This window comes from Chroicocephalus ridibundus, chromosome 23 (genome assembly GCF_963924245.1).
Source record: "Chroicocephalus ridibundus chromosome 23, bChrRid1.1, whole genome shotgun sequence".
Classification (NCBI taxonomy): Eukaryota; Metazoa; Chordata; class Aves; order Charadriiformes; family Laridae; genus Chroicocephalus; species Chroicocephalus ridibundus.
The window spans coordinates 4,826,920-4,853,349 of NC_086306.1; the positions used below are offsets into that span (position 1 = coordinate 4,826,920).

General features: G+C 59.2%; 1 protein-coding gene across 3 annotated transcripts in view; it reads left to right on the plus strand.

Moving 5' to 3' along the window:
- Positions 1 to 322: 322 nt before the first annotated feature.
- Positions 323 to 26,430, plus strand: part of GFRA2 (GDNF family receptor alpha 2) — a 30,812-nt gene continuing 4,704 nt past the window's right edge. The window contains exons 1-4 of one of the 3 annotated variants that reach the window (XM_063358741.1): positions 323 to 789; positions 6,480 to 6,797; positions 10,874 to 10,957; positions 14,973 to 15,321. In XM_063358741.1, the coding sequence (XP_063214811.1) occupies positions 750 to 789; positions 6,480 to 6,797; positions 10,874 to 10,957; positions 14,973 to 15,321 (791 nt within the window). In that variant the 5' untranslated portion in view covers positions 323 to 749. Of the gene's footprint in view, positions 790 to 4,192; positions 4,294 to 6,112; positions 6,798 to 10,873; positions 10,958 to 14,972; positions 15,322 to 26,430 lie in introns of those variants that run through there. The other 2 variants (XM_063358742.1, XM_063358740.1) reach the window with 2 other exon arrangements.

Genomic DNA, 26,430 nt, shown 5'->3' on the forward strand with positions numbered 1-26,430 from the left:
AGGCGGCTTGGGGTGGGGGGGGAGCCTTTGGGGCGCCTCGCGGGGGCGGGGGGGGCAGGCAGGAGGGTGGGAGGGAGGAAGGGATGGATGGGGAGCCGGGGGTCTGCACACACACATGCCCCCCGGTGGAAGGGGGTCCGCGGTGCGCGGCTCTGGGGCCCGGCGGAGGGGCTTTGTGGGGGGGGGATGGGAGCCTTTGGGGCGCCCCGGGGGGGGCAGGCAGGGGGGTGGGAGGGAGGAAGGGATGGATGAGGAGCCGGGGGTCTGCGCACAACCCCGCACCTCGGTTGAAGGGCGTCCGCGGCTGCGCTGCCCCCTCCGCGGTGCGCAGCTCCCGGGCCCGGCGGAGGGGCGGAGAGGAGCGGAGGAGGTGGGGGGGAAGAACCGGGGCGGGGAGGGGGCCGGGCTCTGCCCCTTCTCCGGGGCTCGGCGGAGCGCAGCCGCCCCTCGCCGTGCCTCCCCCCCCACCCCCGGCAGCCAGAGCCTCGGCAGAAGCCGCCGGGAGCCCGGGCGGGGATGCGGGAGGCGGCGAGCGGCTGAGGGCCCCGGCTCCGCGCCGGGGGGAGCACACACATCCCCCCCCATCCCTCTCTTTCACAGCCTCCCCCGGATTTGGGATCTACCTTGGGAATTATTATATTTTTTTTTTTTTTGTCACGCCTTTTTTTTTTTTTTTCCCCTTTTTTTTAATTAAATTTTTTTTTAATTTTTTCTTTGCACACGTGGAGGAACGCGTGGATTTTACTAACATGATCTTGGCAAACGCCTTCTGCATCGTCCTCTTCCTAGGTGAGTGGCCCCGGCGGGGGTGCCCGCCGGCCGGGAGGGATGCTGTCGCCTGGCCGGGCAGGGTGGCGGAGGTGGCATGTCCTTCCCCGGGGCTGGGGGCTGCGGGGGGGCTGGAGAGAGGGACCGGCGCTCCTGCGAGCTGGGCACTGCTCGGGGCTCGGTCTGCATCGGGAGACGAACGAGGATTTTAACGAGGGGCAACTTTATTTTCCTATTCTCTATCAAAACATGGGGACACACACACACACACACCCCCCCCAACCCCATCGGGGCAGCCCCCGCCGCTGGCACCGCTATCGCGATCCAGGGGAGCGGGCAGGCTGAGCGATCAGCAGCGCAGCCCTGATCCCCTCTCTCCTTGTCATTCCCCATGGATTTGCATTTCGCAGGATAGCTGTACCCCCCCGCCTCCAGCCCCCCCCCCACATAGCTCCCAGCGCCCTCCAGCCGCTGCTGCCGTGGCTGCCGGCCCCCCCGCCCCCCCACCCCGCACCGTTCCTGGGAACTCGGCGTGGAGAATCGGAGAATCGGGTTGGAAAGTTGAGCTAATTGCATGGCGGAGGCGGGGGGGGGGCGGGGGGGGGGATAGAGAATCGTCGTCCCCCTCCGTTGGAATTCATGAGTGTGGCTTTAGCTCCTGTGTGAGTTCTTGAGGAGCCCTGTCCCTGCCAGCAGGAAAAGCTTTGCATTTCCAGGGCAGGCTCCTACCGCCGTGGGGAAGGCGCAGCCAAAAGAAAAAAAAGGGGGAGAAGCCGGATCTGGGGGGAAAAGGAAGGCAAAAAGGTCCCTTTTTCGCCTCCTGCGAGGCTGGGTGGCCGCAGGGCGGTGACTCGGCGGTGTGCCGGGTGGCTGTGGTGTGTGGGATCCCCCCGGCACACCGCAGCGGCGAGCCCCCCGAAAAACTCCGCCGGGCTCGGCTGGGCTGGAGCAGCGTCCCCCGGCCTGCGAGGACGCGGAGAAGGGACGGGCAGCTGCTGAGGGAGACTTGAAGGTTGGCAGAGCGAACCCCCTCCCAGAGCATCCCGCGCTGCGGGGCTTGGTGGGGGGGCGGGCAGGCAGAGGGACCACCCTGCCTGGGGTGCTCAGCATCCCCGGGTGGAAATTGGGGGTGAGGGGCTCCTGCCGTCTCCTGCTCCCCAGCACAATCCCCGGTTGGCGAGGGGAAAGGGTGACGTGCCGCCGGGGGGGTGCTGGTGCCTCACATGCCTTTGCGTTGGGTGGGACACAGGCCTGAGTGCTGGGGGGGGGGCGGGGAATGAGCCCCGATTTGGGGTGTCCTTTCTCGTGACCTGCCAGCAGCAGGGCACGCCGGGGGCTGTTGGGGCAGGGGGGCACCAGCCCTGCTTTCCGAGGCAGAGGGATCAAAGAGGGATGCTCCAGGGGCAGGGTGGGGGGCAACGAGCGGGGTGACGTGTGGGCAGGGGAGAGGAGGGGCTCTCCAGCGCTGGCTGGGGGGGCAAGCTGGCCGCTGGCCGTCTGTACGCATGTCTGACTCGCTGCTGGACGTCTCAGGAGCGAGATCCAGGAGGACAGGGATCTCTGGGATGCCCCCCCTCCCCAAGGCATCCGAATCGTGGTCCGTTCCCCCTGGTGGGGGAGGTTGCATGAAAGCGAGACCCTCTGCCCCCAATCCTGGGTGCCCCAAAGGTTTCATGGGTGCAGGGCTGGGGGGGAAAAGGCTGCACGGGGAGGCTGTGACACCCGAAGCAGTCATCACCGGGAAGCCGTACCCCTGGATCGAGCGTTAGGGATGGGGTGCCTGGGGGGCTTCGTCCTGCTGCCTTGGGGAGCAGCCCCCCCGTGATGCGGCCTCGTGGTGAGGAGCCCAGCAGAGCGGAGGAAGCCCAAGCTCTCCACGTCTGGGCTCTGCTTTCCCATGAGCCAAAAAAGCCCTTTTCTTGGGAGAAAGCGATCGCTGCCACAGCGGCCGGGCTGGGAGGCTGCACGTTCCTGAGTGTTTTTTATTTTTTTTTTTTTGGAGTTGAGTCGCGAGGATAAATATTTACCTCTAAAGCTGCCTGTGTCCAAAGGTCTCTGACAGGACCAGTAAAAAGGAAACATGTATTAACGGCTAGAAAAGAGGCAACACGGCCTGATGCTGCCGGGGGAAAGCTGCGGGAGCGAGAGGAAAGCGGGCCATCGCGGTGTTTGCTGCCTGGCTGTCGGAGCCTTGTGCATCTGCCTGCAAATCCTCGCTGCGCTCCGACACCCCGGAGAACTGCTGAGGATTAGGTTTAAATGCTCTGCAGATGTTTTATCGATAAGGGTTTAGCGGGTGGTGGATCTGCGAGGCGATTTCTGTTCGGGTCGGGGGGGAAAAAAACCCCACCCTTCAGCCGGCCCCTCCATCCGATCTCCCGACCTCGCGCCTCCGTGGGGTTCTGTGGAGCTTTCCCCGGCTTGGAAGCGCGGGGGGAGGAAGCCCCCCAGGAAAAAACACCGAGCCGGCAGCCAGCCTGAGCGTGCTGCTGGATTTTGGGGGGGACCGAGCTGTCCTGTGCAGGCTGTGAGCCGCGGGGAAGGGCTGCTTCTGCCCTTCCTCCTCCAGCGGCATGGCTTTGTGCCGCGCTCCGGGGTCTGCTGGCACTCCCGGCGCGGATGCAGTCTGCGGGCACCCTCCTTCTGCCAGGCTGTGGAAGAAGCAAGGTGGCAAACACCAGGAGAACGGGGCCAGCTTGCCGCCACGCATCCCTGATGGCTCCCTGCCGGGTGGATTTACTGTTGGGCTTCCCATCCCGGCATGGAGCGCTGCCTGCCACGCCGACCAGGATGCTGGGGTCCCTCACGAGGATGCTCCATGTGGTCCAGTGCCTTTTGCATCAGGGCAAGGCTGTCTCCCTTCCCTGCCTGCCTGCCCGGCACTTCCAGTCCCTGCCTGGGAGGCCCATGGAGCCAGCAGGGAGATGGGATCACAGCCCAGGAGAGGCTTTGGGAAGAGGCTTCATGGCGTCGGCTGGAGAAGACGGAATTGGAGCCGAGACCTGGGCGTGCTCAGGGCAGAGGGCTCAGGGCGAGCGCCGGATGGATCTGCAGCTGGGCTGGGAGGAGGAATGGCACACGGTGGAGCTGTGGGATGGCTCTCTGTGCCTGGGAGCCGCTTGCCCTGGGGCTGACGGCCACAGCAGGAACGGATTGTCCCAGCTGCTGCGCAGGGTGCCTCGGGATGGCATTTCCCGGCGTGTAAAGGTGCAGGACTGGCCCTTTTCTACTCGAAGCACCAAAGCATCATCCATCTCCTGGCGAAAGGTGGCATTTCTGCCCTGAGGAGCATTTAGGGATGCCTGTTTCTCCTCCGCCAGTCCAGGCTCGTGGATCCTGCCTGCCTCCCATGTGGAATATAATCCTGAAAGGCCAAGGAGGGCCTTCCCAAGGGACATCTGCCACCCCAGATTGGATCTAACGTGGGTGTAGGGGCTCTGCGTGTGCTCCTGGCTACCCGGACGCCCTCCAGACCTCTCCGGACCCAACGGTGTTTGTTTGGGAGCATCGGCTGAAGACCAGGAGGTTGGGATCTGTTCCTTGGCCTGTCTGCAGGCAGCGGCGGCGTTTCCACCCGGGGCTTGCTCGTTCACTGCCGGCGTTGCCCCGTCCCTCTCGCAGACCCGAGCGTCCCCTCTCCTCTCCCCGTGGCCCGAGGAGCGGGTCCCGACTGGGTGAGGCGGGCAGCGGCGTGCGTGGCCACTTGGCTCCCGTGGCCACTTGCCTCCCGTGGCACGCAGGAGGCACGTGGGGTGTCCGCCCCAGGGTGGTGGCAGAGGACGAGCCCTGCCTGCAGGCAGCTGCCTGCCCTGGAGGAGCCGTCGCTGGGGCTGGATGCCCACCAGACCTGGGACCTGCCTTTGTGCCCCTGGCAGGTGGGGGGTGGGACACACGGGTGGCCCTTGTCACATGCCTGTAGGTGTCACTGTCCCCCTGCCATACCCGGCCGAGCGGGCACGGCTTGGAGAGGGGCTGGGAGCTGTTGGAGAGGGGCTGAGGTTTGCTGTGCCCATCTGGTGGTGCCTCGCATGTGGCAGCCAGGGGAAGGGGAAGCTGCGCCCCGGGGGCACCAATGGGGGTGGGCATCGCACGAAGTGAGGTCTCCCCCTGCATCACCCCCCGGGGAGGTGGGGGGGGAGGCGCTGAGGATGCCTTCCATGTCCCATCGTGCCCGTCTTTGCCTGCTCCGAGGGCTTTCCCTGGCCTGCGGCTCCAGGGGGTCCTGCCCACCCCGTCCCCATCGCTCGGCTGGCGTGGGAATGGGGGGACCGGCGCTGCCTGTCCCCCTTCCCCGACAAGCCGTGATGGGACGGGTCGGTGGCCTTGCCGGGGGTGGACTTGGCAAGAATCTGTCTCGAAAATGCAAAAGCAAATGAGAAAACGGTGTGAGAGCCAGGGGAGTGCCGGGCGGGAAGGGGAGGACGTGCCGAGGCGGGGTCCCGGGAGCGGGCAGTGGCTGTGCACGGGCAGGAGCCAGGCGAGCTGGACGGTTGCCACCCCGAGGGGCGGCTAGCACGGAGGCACGTAGGAGGCCGTCCCGGGGTGGGGGGAGAAGATTTCGTACCGAGCTGCAGCCAGTGTGCAGCCCTGCCAAGCCCGAGGGCTCAAAAACCCATGAGTCAGATGCCCTAAAAACCCTGTGTCAGGCCTGAAAACGATGAGATACAACATAAAAACCCAAAAAGCGACGGGGGCAGAAAGTTTGGATGGGCTTTCTGCTTCCCTTGGCTCTTGAGAGATCGTGCCTGGACTGGAAAAATGCTGTGTTTATTTTTTTGCTTGTTTGGTTTTAATCGGAAACAGAGAGTCCCGCGGCATCACGTGGCCTCGTTGGGTTGACCCTCCACCTTCCCCGCCCCGTGCCTTGGGCCTCGTCGACCGCTGCCGGGGGGTGGCCCTGTGACATCCCGCTTGCTTTTTCAGGCTGGATTTTGCCATGTTTGGCAGCCCCCGGTGGGGTTATGGCTGGGGACACATCCCGGCTTAGTTTAGGCGTGATGGAAGGATGCTCTCCCTTTCTGGAGCAGCCCGAAGGTGGCTCTAACACCAGGGACCAGCTCTTGGTGGGGTTATGGCTGGGGACGCATCCCGGCTCGGTTTAGGCATGATGGAAGGATGCTCTCCCTCCAGACCAGTCCAAAGATGGATCTAACATCAGGGAGCAGTCCAAAGGTGCTCTAACACCAGGGACCAGTCCGAAGGTGGGATTATGGCTGGGGACACATCCTGGCTCAGTTTAGGCATGATAGAAGGATGCTCCCCCTCTCTGGAGCAGCCTGAAGGTGGCTCTAACACCAGGGACCAGTCCAAAGATGAGTCTAACACCAGGGACCAGTCCTCAGTGGGGTTATGGCTGGGGACACGTCCTGGCTCGGTTTAGACATGATGGAAGGATGCTCTCCCTTTCTGGAGGAGCCCGAAGGTGGCTCTAACACCAGGGACCAGTCTGAAGGTGGGGTTATGGCTGGGGACGCGTCCTGACTCAGTTTAGGCATGATGGAAGGATGTTCTGCCTCTCTGGAGCAGCCGGAAGGTGGCTCTAACACCAGGGACCAGTCCAAAGGTGTCTCTAACACCAGGGGCCAGTCGGTGACCGTGGCACGGGCTGATGTGTGGGGTCCCGGGGAGGGGACGCAAGGGTTTCACCCCACCCGGTCGCCCTCCCTCACCTCTCTGTGCCCTCGTCTCTCCTCCCCCTGCCCCTCGCCCAGATGAGATCCTCCGCTCGCTGGCTGGCCCCCCGTCCCCGCCGGGGCAGGACCCCCCCCATGGCTGGCGGGTGGCCGTGGACTGCGTGCGAGCCAACGAGCTGTGCGCGGCGGAGCCCAGCTGCAGCTCCCGGTACCGCACGCTGCGGCAGTGCCTGGCCGGCCGCGACAGGAACACCATGTTGGCCAACAAGGAATGCCAGGCGGCCCTGGAGGTGCTGCAGGAGAGCCCCCTCTACGACTGCCGCTGCAAGCGTGGGATGAAGAAGGAGCTTCAGTGCCTTCAGATCTACTGGAGTATACACCTGGGGCTGACCGAAGGTACGGGGCAGGGCTCTGCGGGGTTGCACTGGGGTGGAGGGTGTTGGAGGTGGTCCTGACCCACCGCGAGCTTGGGGAGCCCCGAGGGCACCTCGGTGCTTTGGTAAAAGGGGACTGAGCAGCGCCCGGGGCTGCGCGGGCACCCCGGGTGTTCTGGTTTGAGGAACCCACACCAATTTATCGCCCTTTAGACAGTTATTCCATCACCCGATGAGCCCTCCCCGCCCGGGAAGGGGAGTCGGGAAAAAAACAAGGAAACCCAAGGGTTGAAATACAAACAGATTTAATAGAATACTACTAAATAATTAGCACTAATAATACTAAAGAACCACTATTGATCCAGATACCAATATAAAACACACAAGGACTATACTCAGACCACTCTATCAGGAGGAAGCCGGGCAATCCCACCAGGGGACTGCAAATGTCGGATGCTGTGGCTTCGGGAGGAAGGAGGAAGGTCCGGCATCAGGGCAAGAAGTTCTCCAGATCAGAGCCATCATAGGAGAGAGAGAATTCCTCAGCAAACTCTCTAATTTCTATGGAATGTGATGTTCATGGTATGAAATAACCCTGTTGGCAGCTTGGGGCAAGTGCCCGGGTCTCGCTCCTCCTCGTCCTCACACCCGGGGAGCTCGAAAACACTAAGACTGTGAAACCCACATACCATCGCTGGCGATAAAGTAAATATTTTCACCAATTCAGACACCGGAGTCTTTAAAAGTGTGGTTTTCCCAAGCGTTAGAAGATGTATTAGTCCTATGTCGCTCCAACCAGGACACCAGGCGAGGCAGATCCCACTTTCCCAGGGGATGCTGAGAGCTGGTCTGCCCGACGTGGGCACGGGGAAAGGGAGGAACGGGCTGGGGGCTGCAGCAAGAACTGACCGTGGCCATGGCAGAACTCTTGCGCCAGGGTGTCCGGGCACCCACAAGCCGGGATAGGGCTCCCTCCCTCCCGCCTGCCCCGGAGGAGGAGAAGAGCCACAGAGGGGCACGGCTTTGCCCCTCAACACCAGCCCTGGGGATTTCTTGGGGTGCAGAGGTTGTCACTGCCTCCTCGCCCCGCTCCAGCCCCCCGTTAGCCCTCGCTCCGGTGGGGTTTTTTGGGCTGGGGAGCCGCAGGGGGGGCTCGCCTTGCGCAGAGAGGGTGCACCGGAGCCTGCCGTAATTGCAGCCTGGTGGAGGAGTAAATCAGAGGCTGGAGCAGTGCAGGTAATTGAAATTGGATTTTACTAGCCCCCGGGGCTGCTTTCTTCATTGAAGGCAGGATTATCTACTGCCTGAAGTCAGGGGGAGGCCGGGGGTGAAGCCCTGGCCCCTCTGCAGCGGCATCACCGGGGCTGGGGGCTCCTGCTGCTGGTCCAGGGCTGCGGAGGGGCACTTGGCTGGGCTCGGAAGAAGGAACCGGCTGTGAGGAGCTCAGCTGGGGCTGCTGCCGGTGCTGGTGGGGGTTTGCTTCACTGTCATGTCAGCTTTGCCCCCTCCTGCCACCCCTGCGCGGCTCTGCCGGGGCCCGGCTGGCCCCAGACTGGAGAGGAGCAGCGCCAGCATCAGTTGAGCAGTATAGATCCCTTTAATGGGCTTACGACCGGCTCTGCACGTGGAAGCTCTTAAATCCAGCTTCAGCTTGTGCAAAACTCCGTACCAGAGCCCTTGAGCTGCGGCACAGTCCTCGCAAGGGCACGTGCCACCCGCCTGGTGGCACCTTGCGAGCGGACGGACCCTCGTCCACCCACGGCACGGAGCGTGTTGGCGGCTTGGCCCCGCTTCCGCCAGCGGTTTGAGCCTGTAAAAGCGCTTGTTCCTCTGCCGTTTCATTAAAGCCGCCTCCTTTAGCGGCTTGAGCCAAAGTGGGGGGGGGTTGGATGGAGCCTGCGGAGGAACCCCCCATCCCTGGCAGCCGCCTTCCCGCAGCGGGCGCGGGTCTCTCACCTCCCTCCGGAGCTGGGATTGAAGCCGGAGGAGGCGATGGAGGTGCTGGGAGGGCTTTGGTGGCAGCGGCGAGGATGCGGAGGAGTCGGACCCCCGTCACATAAACCCCACCTTGGGTGAAATTGCCTTCAAATCTGGGTCAGCACAGGCAGGAGGGAGAACCGGCCCAGAGCAGGAATTACTGCTTAATTGTTTTCTACCCCTCATTAGCGGCCCTGGTTCAGCAGTTGCAGAGGGCTTTGCAAATGTGAATGAAGGATGCTTTAGTGCTTGATGGGTACTCCAGGAGCCCTACCTGGAGGAGGAGGAGGAGGAGGTGGGAAGAGAAGTGATTACACCAAATTTTAAGGAGACGTAGAAGCTTTGGGGACATCCAGCAGCTCATCGCTTTTAACGAGCATAAACCGATCCGCGTAAAAGCCACGAGGAGCCCAAAGTAGACCCCAAACTTCTGCCTTTTTGGCAAAGACGCTGTGCCTCCCGTCGGTCCAGCCCCTCGTCTGCGGGAGCTGGGCTGTCCCCACCATTAGGGAGGGCTGCGTTCACTCCAGTCTCATTCCTGGAGGTTAATTGCGTCTCGGCGAGCTCAAGAAAAGTCCGCTGCCCTTTTAATGCTCACTAATTTTCCTAGCAAGCAGCAGGGTTCAGCTGGTATTTAATTATTTATTACATTGGCAAAGCAATATGCCGGGAGGTTACAGTGTTTCCTAAATGCACTTTAATAAAGGTGCTATTTGTCATCGGAGCATTAGGAAACCCGGCGAGGTGAAGGGGTTTGGCCTGAAGCGGGAGGGCTCGGAGCGTGTTTCCTTCCCCGCCCTGACCAGCAGCACCATCGGGGGCTGTTCCCCCCCTGCCGTGTAGCATCACCCTGAGGGTGGCGGCAAGGCCAGGCGCGGGGTGATGGGCTGAAAACCCCCAGCTGCTGGAGATATTGTCCCATTGGGGTGTCCCTGCTTGGCCACCCGGTTCTGCCCCCCCCACCCCCGCCCCAAATTTCCAAGGAGCTGCTGGGTTTGGAGCAAGCCCTCCCGCATTGCTCCCCGCCTCGTAATGAGCTTGTTTTCCAGCACAGGGCTCCGAGTGGCTCCTTAATTACACGGGATAAATGCTGCCGCCTTGGGCTAATAATAACTGGGTAGAGCCCGTGTGGGCTGGAGTGGTTCCGGCTGCCGGGGACCGTCCCCGGGGCCGACCGGGCTCATCCGCAGCGAGGACACCCGGGCAGGGATGCTGCTGCCAGGCGCAGCGGAGATCGATGCTCCAGGCTGCTGGTCAACCTCCGACTGGGGCTTTCAAAGTCCAGCCATTGATTTTTATTTTTATATATATTTTTTTATATATATGGTTGTTTTTTTTTCTTGTGGCTGATGGGGTTGGAGGAGAGCATTTCCTCTCCTGAGAGCCGTGGCCGGCTCTCTTGAAATCAGCATCTTCTGGAGATAATACGAAGGGCAGGCAGCAAAAGCACGTGGGTTTGCACTGAAATCACAGAAATCGAATCGGGGGCTTTGCTCCCAGCCTGGGGAGAGAGGGAGCGTCTCAGGTTCCCTCTGGAAAGTGCGGATTGCGATGGATGAGCCCCTGGAGTGCAGCGTGGGTGATGCTCTGGCGCTCAAATGACGAGGGTCTCTGTTCCCCTGCTGGAATGATTTCCATTTTCCCAAAGTGCAAGAGAGACAGAGCAGAGTGGAAAACAATCTTTACAGTGGTTTTTTTTAGGCAACTGCTTTTTTTTCTTTTTTTTTTTTTTTTTATTGCAACAACGATAAAACAATCCAGCGTTGAGTGTAGGCCCTAAGACTTGCTGCTGGCCCCGACTCTGCGGACGTAGTCACGAGACATTGACCTTTCGAATCTAAATTCCCTCAATTCTTGAGGTCAGTTTGAGGAGCAGCCGCTGCCAAACCTGACTTGCAGAAGGACAGCCAGCAAGAGTTAAGCCGAGTGGTCCAAAATGGGCTTTTCCTTTTGTTGCAGGGCAGGGATTTAAGCATTTTTTGGTTTTTCCTCCCCAAGTCGCATATTGCCACGCCGGGGGGTTGCCCGCACCCGGCCTTAACCTCGGCGGTGGCTGAGGTTATTGGCTGTGGTTTTTAATTTGCTTTTTCTCCCCCTTCTCTTTCTTCCTTCCCACTCTAGGAGAAGAATTTTATGAAGCTTCACCCTACGAGCCAGTCACCTCTCGTCTCTCTGATATATTCAGACTTGCTTCAATTTTCTCAGGTAATAAAAGCACCGGGCTTCCGCTGCTTTATCTTCTCTCGCCCGTTGAAGGTAGACCTGCTACCGAGCTCCCCGGCAAGGAAAACCTGCAACTCCTTCCCCCATGGCTTGGTTCTTTGCTCCTCCGGCCCCTGTGGCCGCACTGAAGTCCCTCCTGCCCCTCTTCACCCATCACCCCAGACCTGACACCTTGAGCATCCCCTGGGGGGGGACACTTGTCCCCCCTGCAGCCAGCCGGGATGCCGGTGCCCGGCAAAGGGGAGCGATGTAGGGGCTGGTTCCCGAGTGCTGCCGGGGTTTGGTGCACTTTGGGATAGATTCTCTCCGTTTCCGACCTTCCCGGTGGGATCAGACGTTGCTGGGAGCGGGTGAGCCCCGGCTGAGGTGGGGGCGAGGGATGGACCAGACCCTCCCGCTGCCCATCCGTGGCTCCATGTAAAGCGTTTTGTCTTCTGGAAGATTTGGGACTGGCAGAAGACCCCGTCTGTGGGGAAGGCGGGGTGGGCCCCCCTCGCTGTCCCTCCCCAGCCTTGAGCCGAGCTACGGGATGCTGCTGAGAGAAGGATGCCGAGCCCGTTGGAGCATCGCGCTGCCTCCTCATCCTCCTCTCGGGAACCGAACCCCACCACCATCCTCAGGGAATGCCGTCTATTTCCATGACAACCCTCCGAGCTGCCACCCCCCCCCCCATCCCCCCTTTTTCAAATTAGGTCACGAAACCTTGGCTTCTCCTTCCTCTTCCTCCGTTTAACGCTTTCCCCAAGAGCCACCCGCCACTGGTTTTGGGGCTCCCTCTGTCCTCATGGGGTGCACATAGGGGGTGGTGGCACCTCGGGGACCCAGCAGTGATGCTGTACCCCCGCCTCCGTCTCACCTGGGGACACCTGGGAGGAGGGCTGTGACGCCGCATCCCCTCGCTGCCGTCACCCGCCGGGCTTTTAGCTCCCGAAGCGAATTTGCCAAGGCTCCCTCCTTCCCTCCGGGGAGGCTTAGCACCGGGTTCGGGATGACGATGCCACCCCCTCCCGTCTCCCGCACGCCTTTTTGGATTACATTAGCGTCAGGGAAATATTTTAGCTGCTGGAAAGTATGAAAAGCAAAGTGTCTGGAGTGGGGGATTAAACGCTCATGGGTTGATTTATTCATAAAAAGCAAAGCGAGAGGAGAAGGAAGCCTGTCTGGCAATTTTGGGGCTGGGGGAAGGGGGGGGGGAATTGGCCGTTGTTACGTGCCGTGGCCATCGGGGTGGCCTCGATGCTTCTTCAACCCCTTCTTTGCCCGCCTCGTGTGGGGCTGGAGGGGTGGGAGCGGCGAGCGGTTGCCCCCCGGGGACCCCCAGCCCCGACCTGGAGCCCGAGCGATTGAAGCAAATGAGCTGTTAGTGTTGTTTCTGGCTAACGAGGCTGAGGCCGAGCGCTGCTAATTGCCTGTGGGGATGGCGGAGGGATTACTTTACCCTTCTAGAGAGACGGGGCTGCGTAAGCGAGGCGAGCGAGCACCGCAGCCCTCCCCAGGCGGGGGGCTTTGCGCTCCCGGACCCCCCCACGGAGCAAGAGCATCCCGGGCCGGCGGCGAGGATGCTCTGCCGGAGTCTGCCCTGCGGAACCCACAGCCTGCGGGGAAGAAGGATGAAGGTCCGGTTGGGAAACCAGCCCCGCGCTGTGTTTCTGCCCGCCTGGGCACCAACACGGGGCGGGTGGGGGGGGGTCAGACCCCCAGGCTCTGCCTTCCCCATCGCCCTCCTCCTCCTCCTCCTCTGCCCCTGACCCCGTCCTGCGCCGAGAGGTCGGGAAGAGCCTGCCGAGGGGACAGCTGGTGACACCACGCGGTCCCTTCCCTGGCTCCTTGGCCCCCGTTTCCTCCTCACCTCATGAAATTTTCATGCCTGTGCTTTATTAATGAGCTCCCCAGGAACCCTGCGCTTTCAAGCGTCGGCTCTATTAAAATGCATCCAGGTCCCTGCAGGTGCCGGGCAGGGCAGGAGCGGCGCTCCGGAGGATTAGACAATAAGCTGGCACTTTGCACAGATCCCGCGCTTGTGCCGGGGAGCCGCCGCGCTGGCTGTTAACCACTCGTGGGGCTCGGAGTCCTCACCACGTCCCCCCAAAACTGGGAGCTAATCTGGGCAAGGAAAAAAAGAGAGCCATGTGCCCCCCAGCCTCTTCAAGCATCTTTTTCCCCTTCTCCTCTGACATCAGTGTCATGAGCTGGCTCCATCCTCAGCCCTCGGCTGGAGGGACCCCGTAGCACTCTCCAGGTCTGGGGTTTCCTGCTGTGAAATGGCAATTTCTGCCCTGTCCCATCCCTGGGGAGGGTGTGAGCCCCAAAAGACTGGCTTTATTCCGAACGGGGCTCCAAGAGGAGCAGGGAGGAGGATTTCTCCCCCTGCCCCCGCCCCGGGTGCAGCACCGGTTCGTGCTCCGACCATCCGTCAGCTCAAACGTCTCTCTCAGCTCAGGCGACCTTCTTGCCTCGCGCTGTTTCCCGAGGCAGATCTACTTATAAATCATACATCATAAGAACCATTCGCTTTACGTACGTCTCATCGAACTCCCCCGTCCCTCCTAGATCTCCACGGGGGGGGGGGTGTGTGGTGCGTGTTCATCGCTGGGATGACACGTTTGGCATTTTGAGGGTTCTCTCCTAAAAGTTTTGCCCCCGCCCCGGCCCGTGGCTGTGGGGTCTCATGGCATCGCCGCCCAGCTGGGGGGGCTGGCCCTGGGTGAAGGGGGTTATGGGGACCCCATGGCCATCATGGGAGGGGTCAGGACCCCATGGCCATCACGGTGGCACCGAGCCCCCGGCAGCTCCAACATCCCCCCAGGGCAGCGAAACATCAGGTTGGGTTTGCATGGGACAGCATCTTGGGGTGGGGGGGGGGTCTTCCAGCTTCGCCTGTTTAATTGGGACCCATTAATGTAGGCGGTGCTGTGATTGCGGCTCCCGCCTCAGAGGCTCACGCCGAGTTGGGTGAGAACATGGGAAAAGGAGACAAAGTTGGGTGCCGCGCTGGAAATGACACCCCCAAAACGCTGCCCCCCTGCAGGGCAGCCCCCGTGGGCAGCTGGGGGAGGTGGGGGGAAACGCTGGCCCGGGCAGCTGCCTGCCGTTCGCTAATTAGCAGGGCCCTACAAACAGGTCTGTGAGGAAACCCTCCTCCGGGCTCTCGTTTGTCTTTGCCAGCAGGAGCCGGGAGACAAGGGAGAAATCCACGGATTTGGCTGGGCCACGGAGGGGAGGAAACTAGGGATGTGGTGGCTGGGGCAGTCAGGTGGCTTCTAAAATAGCACCTGGGCTGCCGAGAGCCATCCATCATTTTGACAAAAAAAAAAAAAAAAAAACCAAACCAAAAAAAAGTGAAATTCAGCGTTTGTTCCCACGCGGTGGTTTGGCTTCATCCATCCTTTCCTTTTTTTATTTTTTTTTTTTTTTGCTGATGGCTGGGATTCCCAGGGTGGACGCGGTCGGTGCGGGGCTGGTGGCTGGTCCCCAGCTCCGGTGGCAACCTTGTCCCCATCGTCCCCGCCTGGGTAATGCTCAGCCCTGGGTGAGGGGGGGGGCGGCTGGGGGTGACCCCGTTTTGGGGAGCCCCAGGAGAGGAGGCGGGGGCTGGAGGGACCCTGTGCAGCTCGGCAGATTATTCTGCTTTGGAGCAGGCTGAATAATTAATAATTATTCTTTGAATAATTGACAAGGAAAAAAAAAATATATATATATCGCAAATTCATGGCATGAATTATGCACCGAAGGCTCTTTGACCAGATCCCCCTGCTGCAATCAGTGTGAATTAACCACTTCTGTGCTGGAGGATGGACCCCAAAATGGTGTAGGGTGATGGGGATGAAGGGGGGGGACACCGCGGAGGTGCATCCAGCCCTCCCCAGGGCAGGGAAAAGCCATGCCAGGGGGTGTCACCAGTGCCATCCCCCTTCCTCATAGCATCTCCCCAGCGTGAGGGCATCTCCCCATCCCTTGGTACCGCGCTCATCCCTCCTCCCTCTCGCTCTCCGGGCAGGAATGGACCCCGCCACCAACTCCAAAAGCAACCACTGCCTGGACGCGGCCAAAGCCTGCAACCTGAACGACAACTGCAAGCGCCTGCGCTCGGGCTACATCTCCACCTGCAGCAAGGAGATCTCGGCCACCGAGCACTGCAGCCGGAGGAAATGCCACAAGGCCCTGCGCCAGTTCTTCGACCGCGTCCCCAGCGAGTACACCTACCGCCTCCTCTTCTGCTCCTGCAAGGACCAGGCTTGCGCCGAGCGGCGGCGGCAAACCATCGTCCCTTCCTGCTCCTACGAGGATAAGGAGAAGCCCAACTGCTTGGATCTGCGCAACACGTGCCGGACGGATCACCTCTGCCGGTAAGGGCTCTTCGTGGGCTTTTCCCAGCCTTTCCCGGTGCCGGAGCGAGACCCGCGGGCTTTGTGCGGGGCAGTGGATGGGTTGCGTGACCCTATCGCAGGTTTTTTGGTTGCGTCTTCCCAAGGCCGTGCGGTCTCCTCCAGTAACGCCTGTGCGCAAAACCAGGGCAGAGACAAGGGGTTTGGGCTGCTGGTGGAGAGGCTGAAGCCTGGCTTTGGGTTTAGTCCTTCGTGCTGTGGGGGGATGCCGTGGGTTTGTGCGGGGCTGCGTGTGGGTGGCAAGCGGAGGGGCTGCCAACCGAGCCCCCCACCCCACCCTGAGCTCTGATCTGCTCCGAAACCCCTGGTGTAAAACTGTGGTTCTGCTTGGCTCGGGAGGCTGCCGTGGGGCGATGCCCTCCAGGGTGGGGTAGAGACGTGGGGCAGAACTAGAGCAGCGGGGAACGGAGCTGCTTTTCTGCCCTGAATGGTGGTGGAGCGGGGTCCCCGGGGACCACCCTGTCCCTGTTCCCCACCCGGGGCTGCTCCATCTCCCGGTGCTGTTGCAGAGGGGATGGAATTAAGCCAGCGATGGGCCCTGGTGGCCAAGAAGGCCAGGGGCATCCTGGGGGGCATCCAGAAGAGCGTGGCCAGCAGGTGGAGGGAGGTCATCCTCCCCCTCTGCTCTGCCCCAAGGAGGCCCCATCTGGAGCCCTGGGTCCAGTTCTGGGCTCCCCGGTTCCAGAAGGACAGGGAACGGCTGGAGAGGGGACAGCAAAGGCCACCAAGAGGGTGAGGGGACTGGAACATCTCTCTGATGGGGAAAGGCTGAGGGATTTGGGGCTCTTCAGCCTGGAAAAAAGCCGACTGAGGGGGGATCTTATCAACGCTGATCAATACTTCAAGGGGGGTGTCAGGAGGACGGGGCCAGGCTCTTCTCAGTGGTGCCCGGGGACAGGACAAGGGGTAACGGGCACAAACTTGACCGTGGGAAGTTCCATCTCAAGACGAGGAGGAACTTCTGTGCTGTGAGGGTGGCAGAGCCCTGGCACAGGCTGCCCAGAGAGGTGGGGGAGTCTCCGTCTCTGGAGACATCCCAACCCCGCCTGGAGGCGTCCCTGTGCCACCTGCTCTGGGTGACCCTGCTCTGGCCAGGGGTGGGACGGGGTGATCTCCAGAGGTCCCTTCCCACCCCGGCCACTCTGGGATTCTGTGAATGACGAAAGGCAGCCGGAGCATCCAGACCCTGCAAGCAGCAAAATCCATCGGCGTGCTTTCAGTGTCCCCAGCCAACTTCACGGCTGGCAAAAATTCCCTGTTTTCCCCCTTGGCGGAGCAAAGTCGGGAGATCAGCCTTTTCTTCCATTATGAAACTCATTATTCATACGGCAAAAAACCTCCCGTCACCCTCCGGGGGCTGGATCAGCCTCATAAAGAACAGGTTTCTGAGGAGGAGGGTCTTTTTGCCATCAAGGTGATGGAGTTTCCCGGAGCCTGGTGGCGAAATAAATAAATAACGCGGCTTTGGGTCCTCCTCTGGCTGCGAGTGCGTGTGGAACGTGGGAATGGGGCTTTTTATCAAAAAGTAATACAATAAGGCAACGTCTACGAATAAAAGATACCAGGGCCCGCGCCGAGTCGTGGCCGAATTAATGGTAGCGCCTCTCCGGCGGCAGGCGTGATGCTCCCTCGGATGTTGGATGCTGCGGATGCATCCGCTCGCGGAGGGGGATAAACCCCCGTTAGCAGCTCATTGAGGGCAGGGGGGGACACCAGAGGGGCCACAGAGCTGCCGAGCGTTAATTATAAAGCTGTTCCTGCATGGAGTGAAATTCCACCAGGAAGAGGTGAAGCAGGGAAGGGGGGAGCGTGAAGCGGCTGCTCTGGGAGCTCGCTCCGAGTTGGGAATGCGTTTTTTCCAGCAGCACCACGGATGCTGCCCGGCCCCGCGTGGGGGCTTTCGCTCTGCAAAGCCCCCAAATCCGGCATTTATTTACGCGTCCAGCTTTGGGCGCTGGTTTGCGGAGTTTCGCCTCGACCTCGGCTGTTTTCTCCCCGGGATGGGGCGGCGTGGGGCTGCCCAGGGATGCGCCCCGCGGATCTGGGCTTGCAAGAGCAGGTCCCCTCCCACCCGCTTCTCTCCCGGGGGGCTCTGGCGGTGCCCCCCAAGGCTCGGGCAGGTGGGTTTGCTCCAGACCCCCCATTAAAAGCGGTTCCATTACCCAGGCTGCAGCAGTGGGGTATGAGAGGGGTTACGAGCCCGCGGCGGGGCGCCGGGGGATGCTCGGAGCTGCTGCCATGCTCCAGCAGCTCGTGTCACCTCCTCGTGTTTGCAGCTGCGCAAGCGTTTTAGAAGCGATGACCTCCCCGGGGGGAGCTGTGCCTCGCACCTGAGCTCGGGGTGGGGGCAAAAATAAGGATTTTTCTCTGTTGATGCTGCGTTGCGAGTGGGAGAGGGTCTGGCTTTTTTTCTCCCAGGCTTTTGGGATGGAGAGGGATCTGGCAGAGCCTTCTTGCAGGGGACGGGTCTGCCCTCCGTGCTTGCCCTGGGAGCGAGCGCGCACGCGTAGGCTGCACTTTATGGTCCTCGCTGCTGTTTTGCCCCCTCCGTCTCTTTGTGAGGGAGTGGAGCGATAGGACGAGGGGAAAGGGTTTTACACTGACAGAGGGGAGATTGAGATGAGATCTGGGGAAGAAATTGTTTGCTGTGAGGGGGGTGAGCCCCTGGCCCAGGTTGCCCAGAGAAGCTGTGGCTGCCCCATCCCTGGAGGGGTTCAAGGCCAGGTTGGCCGGGGCTTGGAGCAACCTGGGCTGGTGGGAGGTGTCCCTGCCCAGGATAAGGGGGTGGGATGATCTTTAAGGTCCCTTCCAACGCAAACCATTCCATGATCTCTGTCTGGAGGTCTCCTGCTGGCACATCTTCCTCAGGGATGAGGGAATGGCCCTGCACGCTGTGCCTGGGCATCATCACCTCCCCTGGCCCATGGGGAAAGGATGGGGGGCAGAGCTGGTCAGGGAAAGCCGTCATTTTCCTTGGAAACTCAGACAAGCAAGAGACTTCTCTGAGAGCCCTGTCTGCTTGGCACTGGCTGCCCGACTCCAGCATCCGTCAGTCCGTCCACCCCGGCGCTGCCCCAAACATGGGCAGGGAGTCGCGGCTCCCGTTGCTGTGGGTCTAACTTCCCAATTTAAGAGCTGGGCGTGGCTTTACCCAACGGCTGAACCCCTTAGGATCATAGAATCATAGAATCGTAGAATCATTTAGGTTGGAAAAGACCCTGGGGATCATCGAGTCCAACCATCAGCTCCACTCTACGAAGTTCTCCCTTACACCGTATCCCGTAACACCACGCCTGAGTCTTAAACACATTCAGGGATGGTGACTCCACCACCTCCCGGGGCAGCCTGCATCCTTCTCCCGCAGCCTCCTCTCCTCCTCCCTGCACGTCCCTGGCGTTTCCCAGCTGCTCCAGGCCGAGAGCACCCAGTGAATGAAGGAGCTGAAGGAACTCTGGGCTGTCTAACCGCCCCGTGGGTGATACCAGCTCCTCCGGCAGCTGCTCTTTGCGCTTCCTCGGCGGGTTTTGACCGATGGGGGGGTGCCCAGAGGTATCCAGGGAGGATTTGGCTTGGAGCAAGGCGGGGCTCGTTCGGCAGCGGTGCAGAGGGGCTCGGTGCACCCGGTGTGGGGCATCCACAGACTCCGGTGTGTGGCTCCTGGACCCCTGGAGATGCTGGTCCAGCTCTGGGGGAGCAGCTTGCTGGGCTCCTTTGCAAAAGCCTGGTGGGGTTTGCACCCACGTGCGCCCAGGGTGGGTTTGGTTGGTTGGTGTCCCCTTTGCTGAGTGGCTCCAGGCTTGTTTTGCAGGGACAGGGTGGTCTGCAGGGTGCTTGGGGCTGGGGGGGGGCTCTCCTCTCTCTCCCCTGCCTCTCCAAGCCCTCTGCGTTTATAAATAACAAAGCATTGGCAGGCAGCCGCTGCCAAGATCATCACCAGGTGCCGGGAATGTGTATAAATAGAGCGTGCAGGCTTTGTCCTCCTTCCCACGGCATCTGCACCCACCAGGAGCACCCGGGCATGAAACCCCTCCGTGTCCCGTCATGCCGAGCCCCTGCCTGCGGGCAAGGCAAGGCTGGGGTCTGCCCTGGGCTTTCCCAGCCATGTCTGCGCTTAGCGGGCCGGCATCGCGGACGGATGCTCGTCCTCCTTATCTGCACGTGGGACTGGCAAGGGCATTGAACTTGGAAGCAGATCGGCAAGCTGCTCCGAAACCCAGCGGTGACAGGAGATGAGATAATGTTCCCCGCGCGGGCTGCGAGCATAATTAAGCCTCCTGGCTGATCGCCTAATGAACGGCGAAGCCCTTGGTACCAGGATAGGACTTTGCGGGGAGATTTTTGCTGCCATCTCGCCGCGGTGCATGGGGATGCTCCTCGTAGGGGCTGCTGCTCCCGCAGGACACAACCCACCCTGGGGTCGCGTTGTTTCCATCCTGCAAGAAGCAGAGGAGTTGGGGAAGAGGGGAAATCAATGGTGCAGCAAGGAAAACAGTCATTCTGGAAGTTTTAGTGGCTTTTTCCCTCTTTCCAGCTGCTCGGGGTTGGTGGCTAAATGGTCGTTGAACACCAGCCCATCAGCGGTCACCAAGCTGGGGAGATAAAAGCCACCAGCTTTTCCATCACTGCTGATGGAATGTGGTATTCTTGGACTGGGGTATTTTAACCAGCAGGCAGTGTCCCAGTGCGGGGGGGGGTGTCTCTGGATCACCTGGGAGTCCCTGTGGCTAGGAGGAGGGTGCTGGGCAACCCCTCCATGTGCTGCACAGTGTAGAGGCCGAGGGCATGAATCGTAGAATCAGGGGATGGTTTGGGTTGGGAGGGACACTAAAGCCCACCCAGTGCCACCCCCTGCCCTGGGCAGGGACACCTCCCACCAGCCCAGGTTGCTCCAAGCCCCGGCCAACCTGGCCTTGAACCCCTCCAGGGATGGGGCAGCCACAGCTTCTCTGGGCAACCTGGGCCAGGGGCTCACCCCCCTCACAGCAAACAATTCCTTCCCCAGATCTCATCTCAATCTCCCCTCTGTCAGTGTAAAACCCTTCCCCCTCGTCCCATGGCTCCCCTCCCTGCTCCAGAGTCCCTCCCCAGCTTTCCTGGAGCCCCTTTAGGGACTGGAAGGGGCTCCAAGGTCTCCCCGGAGCCTTCTCTTCTCCAGACTGAACCCCCCCAGCTCTCTCAGCCTGTCCCCACAGCAGAGGGGCTCCAGCCCTCCCAGCATCTCTGTGGCCTCCTCCGTCCCCGCTCCAACAGATCCCTGCCAGGATGCGGCCCCGGAGCTTGCGTGCATCCCTGCCATGGGCTCAGGTACTGGCGAGGGCAAGCACTCAACTGTGCCCTTCTCAGGAATAGGGTGCCCCAATCTGGGTTATTCTGGGCTGAAATCCTGAATTTTGCTCTAGGCGAAGCAATTCGAATGGCCTTGACCCGTGAGGCTGCTAAAAAAAGTCCCCGGTGAGATGCCCGAGCCCCTTTTCCCAGCTCCCGTCTGCGAGAGCGGGAGCAATCAGGCTCAGATCGCTGTAATTTGTGAAGCTTTTCGTGCCGGGAAGCTTTTCCCAGCACAACGGAGGAGCCTGACAAACTCCCCGAGCTTTGCGTCTGATTGCAACGGACAGGTTTTAGCTCCCAGAATATAAAAACCTTTCACAAAACACTAACCTCAGCTAAGGGGAAAGGGAAGGAAAGGGGAGAAAAGAGCTGATTTCAGCAGCTGCAGTTTGCTGTATTTTTCATCTTGCATCAGCAAGTCAGGAACACAAATAATCTGGTCTTATATGCTTCAGTGATGCTGGTGCTGAAGAATTTCCCTGCCTCCACTGGCTGTAGCTCCTCGGCATCCAAAAGCAGGGCGACGATTCATTTGCCTGAGGTTTTCCCCCTTTTTTCAGCATATCTGTGGCTCTGGGGAGGGAGTCGGATCCTGCCCGGCTCCTCGCCGGACCCCTGTGTCTGCGCCCAGTGGCAGAAAGGGCAGAAACCATCACATTTTGGCTGGGGGGATGCTGACTCAGGAGCGATACCCCAGGGAAGGGGGAAACTTTGCTTCATCGCCCAAGGACCCGCCAGGGATGCTTGGCTCGGGGAGGGATGGATCCAGCCTGGCTTGGTATTGATTAAACACCAAACATGGGAACAAAACGCTTTTTTTTATTATTATTATTATTTTATTTTTGTTTTAAACCCACGTCCTCGCCTTCACGCTCTTTGTTTAGCGCGGGCAGAAATGCCATCTGTAATGGATGTTTCCTTGATAAACAGCCGCGCGGCAGCTCAACTTTCTCATTACGGCGTGTAATGAGAGCGGCTCAGAAGTACGGCCGGGCTGTCCATAGAGCTGTCTGGGAAGAAGGAGGAGGAGGGGAAAAAAACGCTCCCGGATTTTCACAGCGGCTCCGGGAGCTGGCGGAGGGGAGCGATGTGCGTGCCCGGAGTCGGGGGGGGACAGAGCTGTCGGGTCCCCAGGGTTGAGTGGCTGCACCGGGGATGTGATAACCTGCGGGGGGGAACCTTAAATTAGCAAATCTGTAAGGGTTGGTGGCTTCGGCTTCCCTGTATGATGGGGGGGACAGAGGGAGGGGGACAGTGGGGCAGCACCCCACGGGTACTTCTCCACCGGGGACCCCACGGTCACCCCATGGAAGGGGTCTCTCAGCTCCCCGGCCACCTTGCTGAAGGCTAAGCGCGCTCTTAACACAATAATAAGTCAATTTGCACTGAATAATTAAATAGAGAGCCTTCATAAGTATTGACTTAATGTGACAGCAAGTCTATACTGACTCAGGGTTTGCTTATGTAAACACAATCTCCTGTTCGGCTTAGTTAGCAGTTCAATGAAATAGAACAGTCCTTCAATTAAAATCAAATGATGCGTGCGTTTAATTCTTCCCCTCTCTTACGGGGTAATGATAGGGTTTGAGCAGAGGCAAGAGGATTAAGAAAGAAAAAAAAAAAACAACCCCCAAAAAAGTCTTTCAACTGCTCTTATCTGTGATGAATCAAGATGCGGCGTCCTAAAAATACATACGGCGAACGGAACTTCTTAATTAACGGCTCCTAACTTAGCAGTCGGTCTGTTGTCTGTCTGTCCGCATTTTCCTCCCCCCCCCGCTCTCGCTGGCTTAGCTCTGCTTTAATTTGGGGGTTTCCAGATCGTTCTCTTTTTGCCTCTTCCCCGCTGCCCCCGTCTCCCTGGGCGAGGGGCGGCTTTGGGATGGGGGACCCCATCTCCCACGGGGAGATGCTGTGCTATTGCAGGGGTGTGATTTTTCCCTAAAAGCAGGAATTAAAACCCTCCTCGCTCATAACCAGAGCAGGTGACTTTGGCCTCCAGAGGTGGCAGACAACTTTTCCTGGATAAAACAAATATTTCCATTGATCTTTTTTTTTATTTTTCGCCCTGTGATCTGTTTACTAGTTTGGCAAGGGGTCATCCCAAAAAGCAGAGTTTTGCTCCAGCAAATTATTTTTTTTAGCTGATCCCCATCCCCGGGGCTCTTTGAATTCCCTGACTGCTCTTCTTGGTGTTTGAGGCTCTAGTTTGTTTTTTTTTTTAATCTCAGCTTCTCCAGGCTTGGAAAGCCTTCATCCCCAGCAGGACGAGCAGGCAGAGCGCGTGTCGGGAGGAGGATGCCCAGCGGGCCGGTGGTTTTTTGTTGTTTTTTTTCATGTCTCGCTGAGTTTTTGCATGTTGTCGCAGCTTCTTGAGCATCCGCTGCTCTGCAGGGGGGGAAAAACGCTTTTCCGAGCCGCCTCTCCACGCTCGTGTCTATTAAAACCATTTTTCCTTGGTCCCTGTAAATTGCCTGTGAAAAAAAAAAAACCAACAACACGCAACGTCTTGAGTAATCTCCGCATCTCGGACATTCTCTGCATGAAATATTCAAGAGCCTGATGCCGTTCGCTTTGATGGGTGGTGAGTTATTACCAGCGCCCGGCTTGGACTTCTCATAGGCATGCGGTGACGGGAGCAATTAGCACCCAATTAGGCACCTTGCATCTGTTCCGGGGATTTTTCTGCTTAAAAAAAAAAATAAAAAAAAATTGCGACGCACCAACGAGCCGGGGATGGCGAGGCGGGGAGAGGGAAAATAAACTCGCAATCAAAAAATCCTCTGCTGTGTAGGTAACTTTTAATGTCGGAGCGAGGGTGTCTCGCTGGCAGGTTGAATTTCTGCGTGATAACAAGGGTAGGAGATGAGTTGGCGACCAGGAGGGGATGGGATGGTCCCTGCAGCGACGCACGAAGTCACCTACGTGGGAGATCTGTGCACTGAGGGATACAGGCACCCCAGGGACCCAGGTCCCTGGGAGGTGTCTGGAGATGGGCAGAGGGAAAGGGACACATTAAAGGCCCCGGCACCCTGGAATTGCCTCCCCTTGGTGTCGTCCTGCTCTTTTCACCCAAAAAACAAATGTGTTTTTTAGATGGATCAAAGAGAAACAGCTTGTAACCCCTTCACTTGGAACCGTTAGTAAAAGATGTCCCAGCTCACTGCGGGGGGGTTGGACTCGATGACCTTTAAAGGTCCTTCCCAACCCAGCACAGTCTGTGATTCTATGAAACGTAGCACTTGGAGCGGGTTTGGGATATGATATATGTGTGTGTATATAGAATGATGGAATGGTTTGGGTTGGGAGGGACACTAAAGCCCACCCAGTGCCACCCCCTGCCCTGGGCAGGGACACCTCCCACCAGCCCAGGTTGCTCCAAGCCCCGGCCAACCTGCCCTTGAACCCCTCCAGGGATGGGGCAGCCACAGCTTCTCTGGGCAACCTGGGCCAGGGGCTCACCCCCCTCACAGCAAACAATTTCTTCCCCAGATCTCATCTCAGTCTCCCCTCTGCCAGTGTAAAGCTCTTCCCCCTCGTCCCATGGCTCCCCTCCCTGCTCCAGAGTCCCTCCCCAGCTTTCCTGGAGCCCCTTTAGGGCCTGGAAGGCTGCTATAAGGTCTCCCTGGAGCCTAAGTATAATATATATATAATTAATCACTTTTTAACTCTTTTTTTTTTTTTTTTTCCATTTGGAGGCCTTTCAGGAAAAATACCCTGTTGGCCGGGGCAGTGCCCCGCAGCTCCCCGTTGCCACCGTCCCCTTTCCCCGTCCCCAGCCCAGCTCTGGCCCTTGCAGGCAGAGCCTGTCCAGCCCCACCTGCTGCCTGGAGCTGCCAGCCGTTGATTTGGCACCAATTCCTCCTGTTTCTGCTAAGATGGACTTGGCTCCCTCTCCTTTTATTTTTTTTTTTTTTATTTTTCCCGGGCACTTAAAAGCAGAAATCTGAGAAACTATGGGCCGGCTCCAGTAGGGATTATTCCTGGCAGTTAGAGCCTCATCCAGTGACTGCGAACTCATTGTATACAACGGAAAGAGTGACATCTGGCTTGGATATTCTGGAAAGATTACCAGCTGGCTTGTCATGTATTATGAAAAGAATAACATTTGCCTTAGAGGATGCTACAAGCCAGGAGCAGGGCCCCGGGGAGCAGCGTGACAAATTTTCGTGGCGCTCGGTGATGAACTTGCCACAGTTCTTTAAGAGAATTGACGTGCCTTCGCCTCTAATTTGGGGAGAGGGGGAAATGCTGTCGGAAACTTTATTCCTCTCCCGCGGAGGGGAGGAGGAGGGAGTCCAGATACCTTCCCTGCGACGGGGATTGTGTGAAAGGAGCGGGGTTGGAGCTTTTCTGCTCTTCCCGGGCTCTTCCTTCTGCTCCCAGTTGGCAAATGGGGAGCAAAACCCCTTGAGCCGAGGCTGAATTTGGCTGTGGGGAGGGCTGAGCGCTGCAAACACACAAAAAAAATCCCCTGGCAAAGCTTTTCTGCACACGCTGGGCTTCGTGTGCGGCTCCAGCAAGGGGAGAACGTGTGCCGAGGGCTGAGCATCAGCCCCGGGAACGGGCGCAGGATGGGAACCCCCCTCTTTCCTCCTGAGGGAGGAAAATAAATGTGGGTCCGGCCAAAATAAACCCGCACACGGGGTGAGGGGAGTCGTGTTTGAAGGAGGGAGGGGAGGGACAGGCGGTGCCAGTTGCGTTACGGCTCTTTATTAGCATCCAGCGTGCCCGGGAGTTCCCGTCTTCTCGTCGGGAGAGCTGGAATAACCCAGATGGAGAGGCTGACCTTGCCCTGGAAACCTGCAGCCTGTCGGGAGGTTGGAAGTGGGTCAAGGCAGCTGGTGGAAGTGGGAAAATAATCCAGTTCCCGCTGCTGGCAGCCCGTCAGCGGGCGACAACTGAGCGCAGCCGGCCCTGGGAAGAAGCGAAAAGAAGGTACCCAAGTGCTCGGGTACCGAAGCTCGCGGTGGGGCGATGCTGGGATCCCCAAAGGACTGGGATGTCCCCAGAAGAGGCTCAGCCGCTCCACAGAAGACGGTTGCGCCGGTGGCTGCGAAACCCCGTGACCTGGAAAAAGCCCCAGTCACGGATGGCTGGAAACAGCAAAAAAAGACTCCAGGAAACCGCTGCGTTCCCCCATGGAGCATCCCGTGCTCTGATCCAGCCCCCGGCAGCTGTGCTTTATTCCTTCTTCTGTCCTTTCCCCAGAATATAGACCACGGAATGGCAGTGGCCGTCTGGCTCCAGGCTCAGCCGCAGCATCTCTGCTCCCCCCCGGCACTGGCTGCATTTTGGGGGTACCTGCCCCCCCCTCCCCCCCCAACCACTCCCTCAGCGCCCTTGGGATCAGGTGCCATGAAAAGTGCCGGATGGATGTAAAGTATCGCTGCAGGTCCCTCCTGCTCCGTTCAGTCACCGCTTCATTTGTTCCCACCTTTAATTTCATCAAAACCTGCTGAAAACAAATCATTCCTATTTAGAAAAAGGAAAAAAAAAAAAACAAAACCCCACCGCAATTTCTACCCTTTATTTTCATCCGTTCTTATGGCTTTAGGCAGGTACTGTTGGATGATTCAATCCCCGGTTGGACAAAGATGACATTTAATTAAGAAGGAAGGAAAAGGGAGCTAAAGAAAATAATGTATGCCTTCTTCTTTCGGTATGAAGTGTGGGGGGAAAAAAAAAGAAGAGCCGAGGAGATTTTCTGTTGTGAAATGCAAGGTCTCATCGACAGTGTCA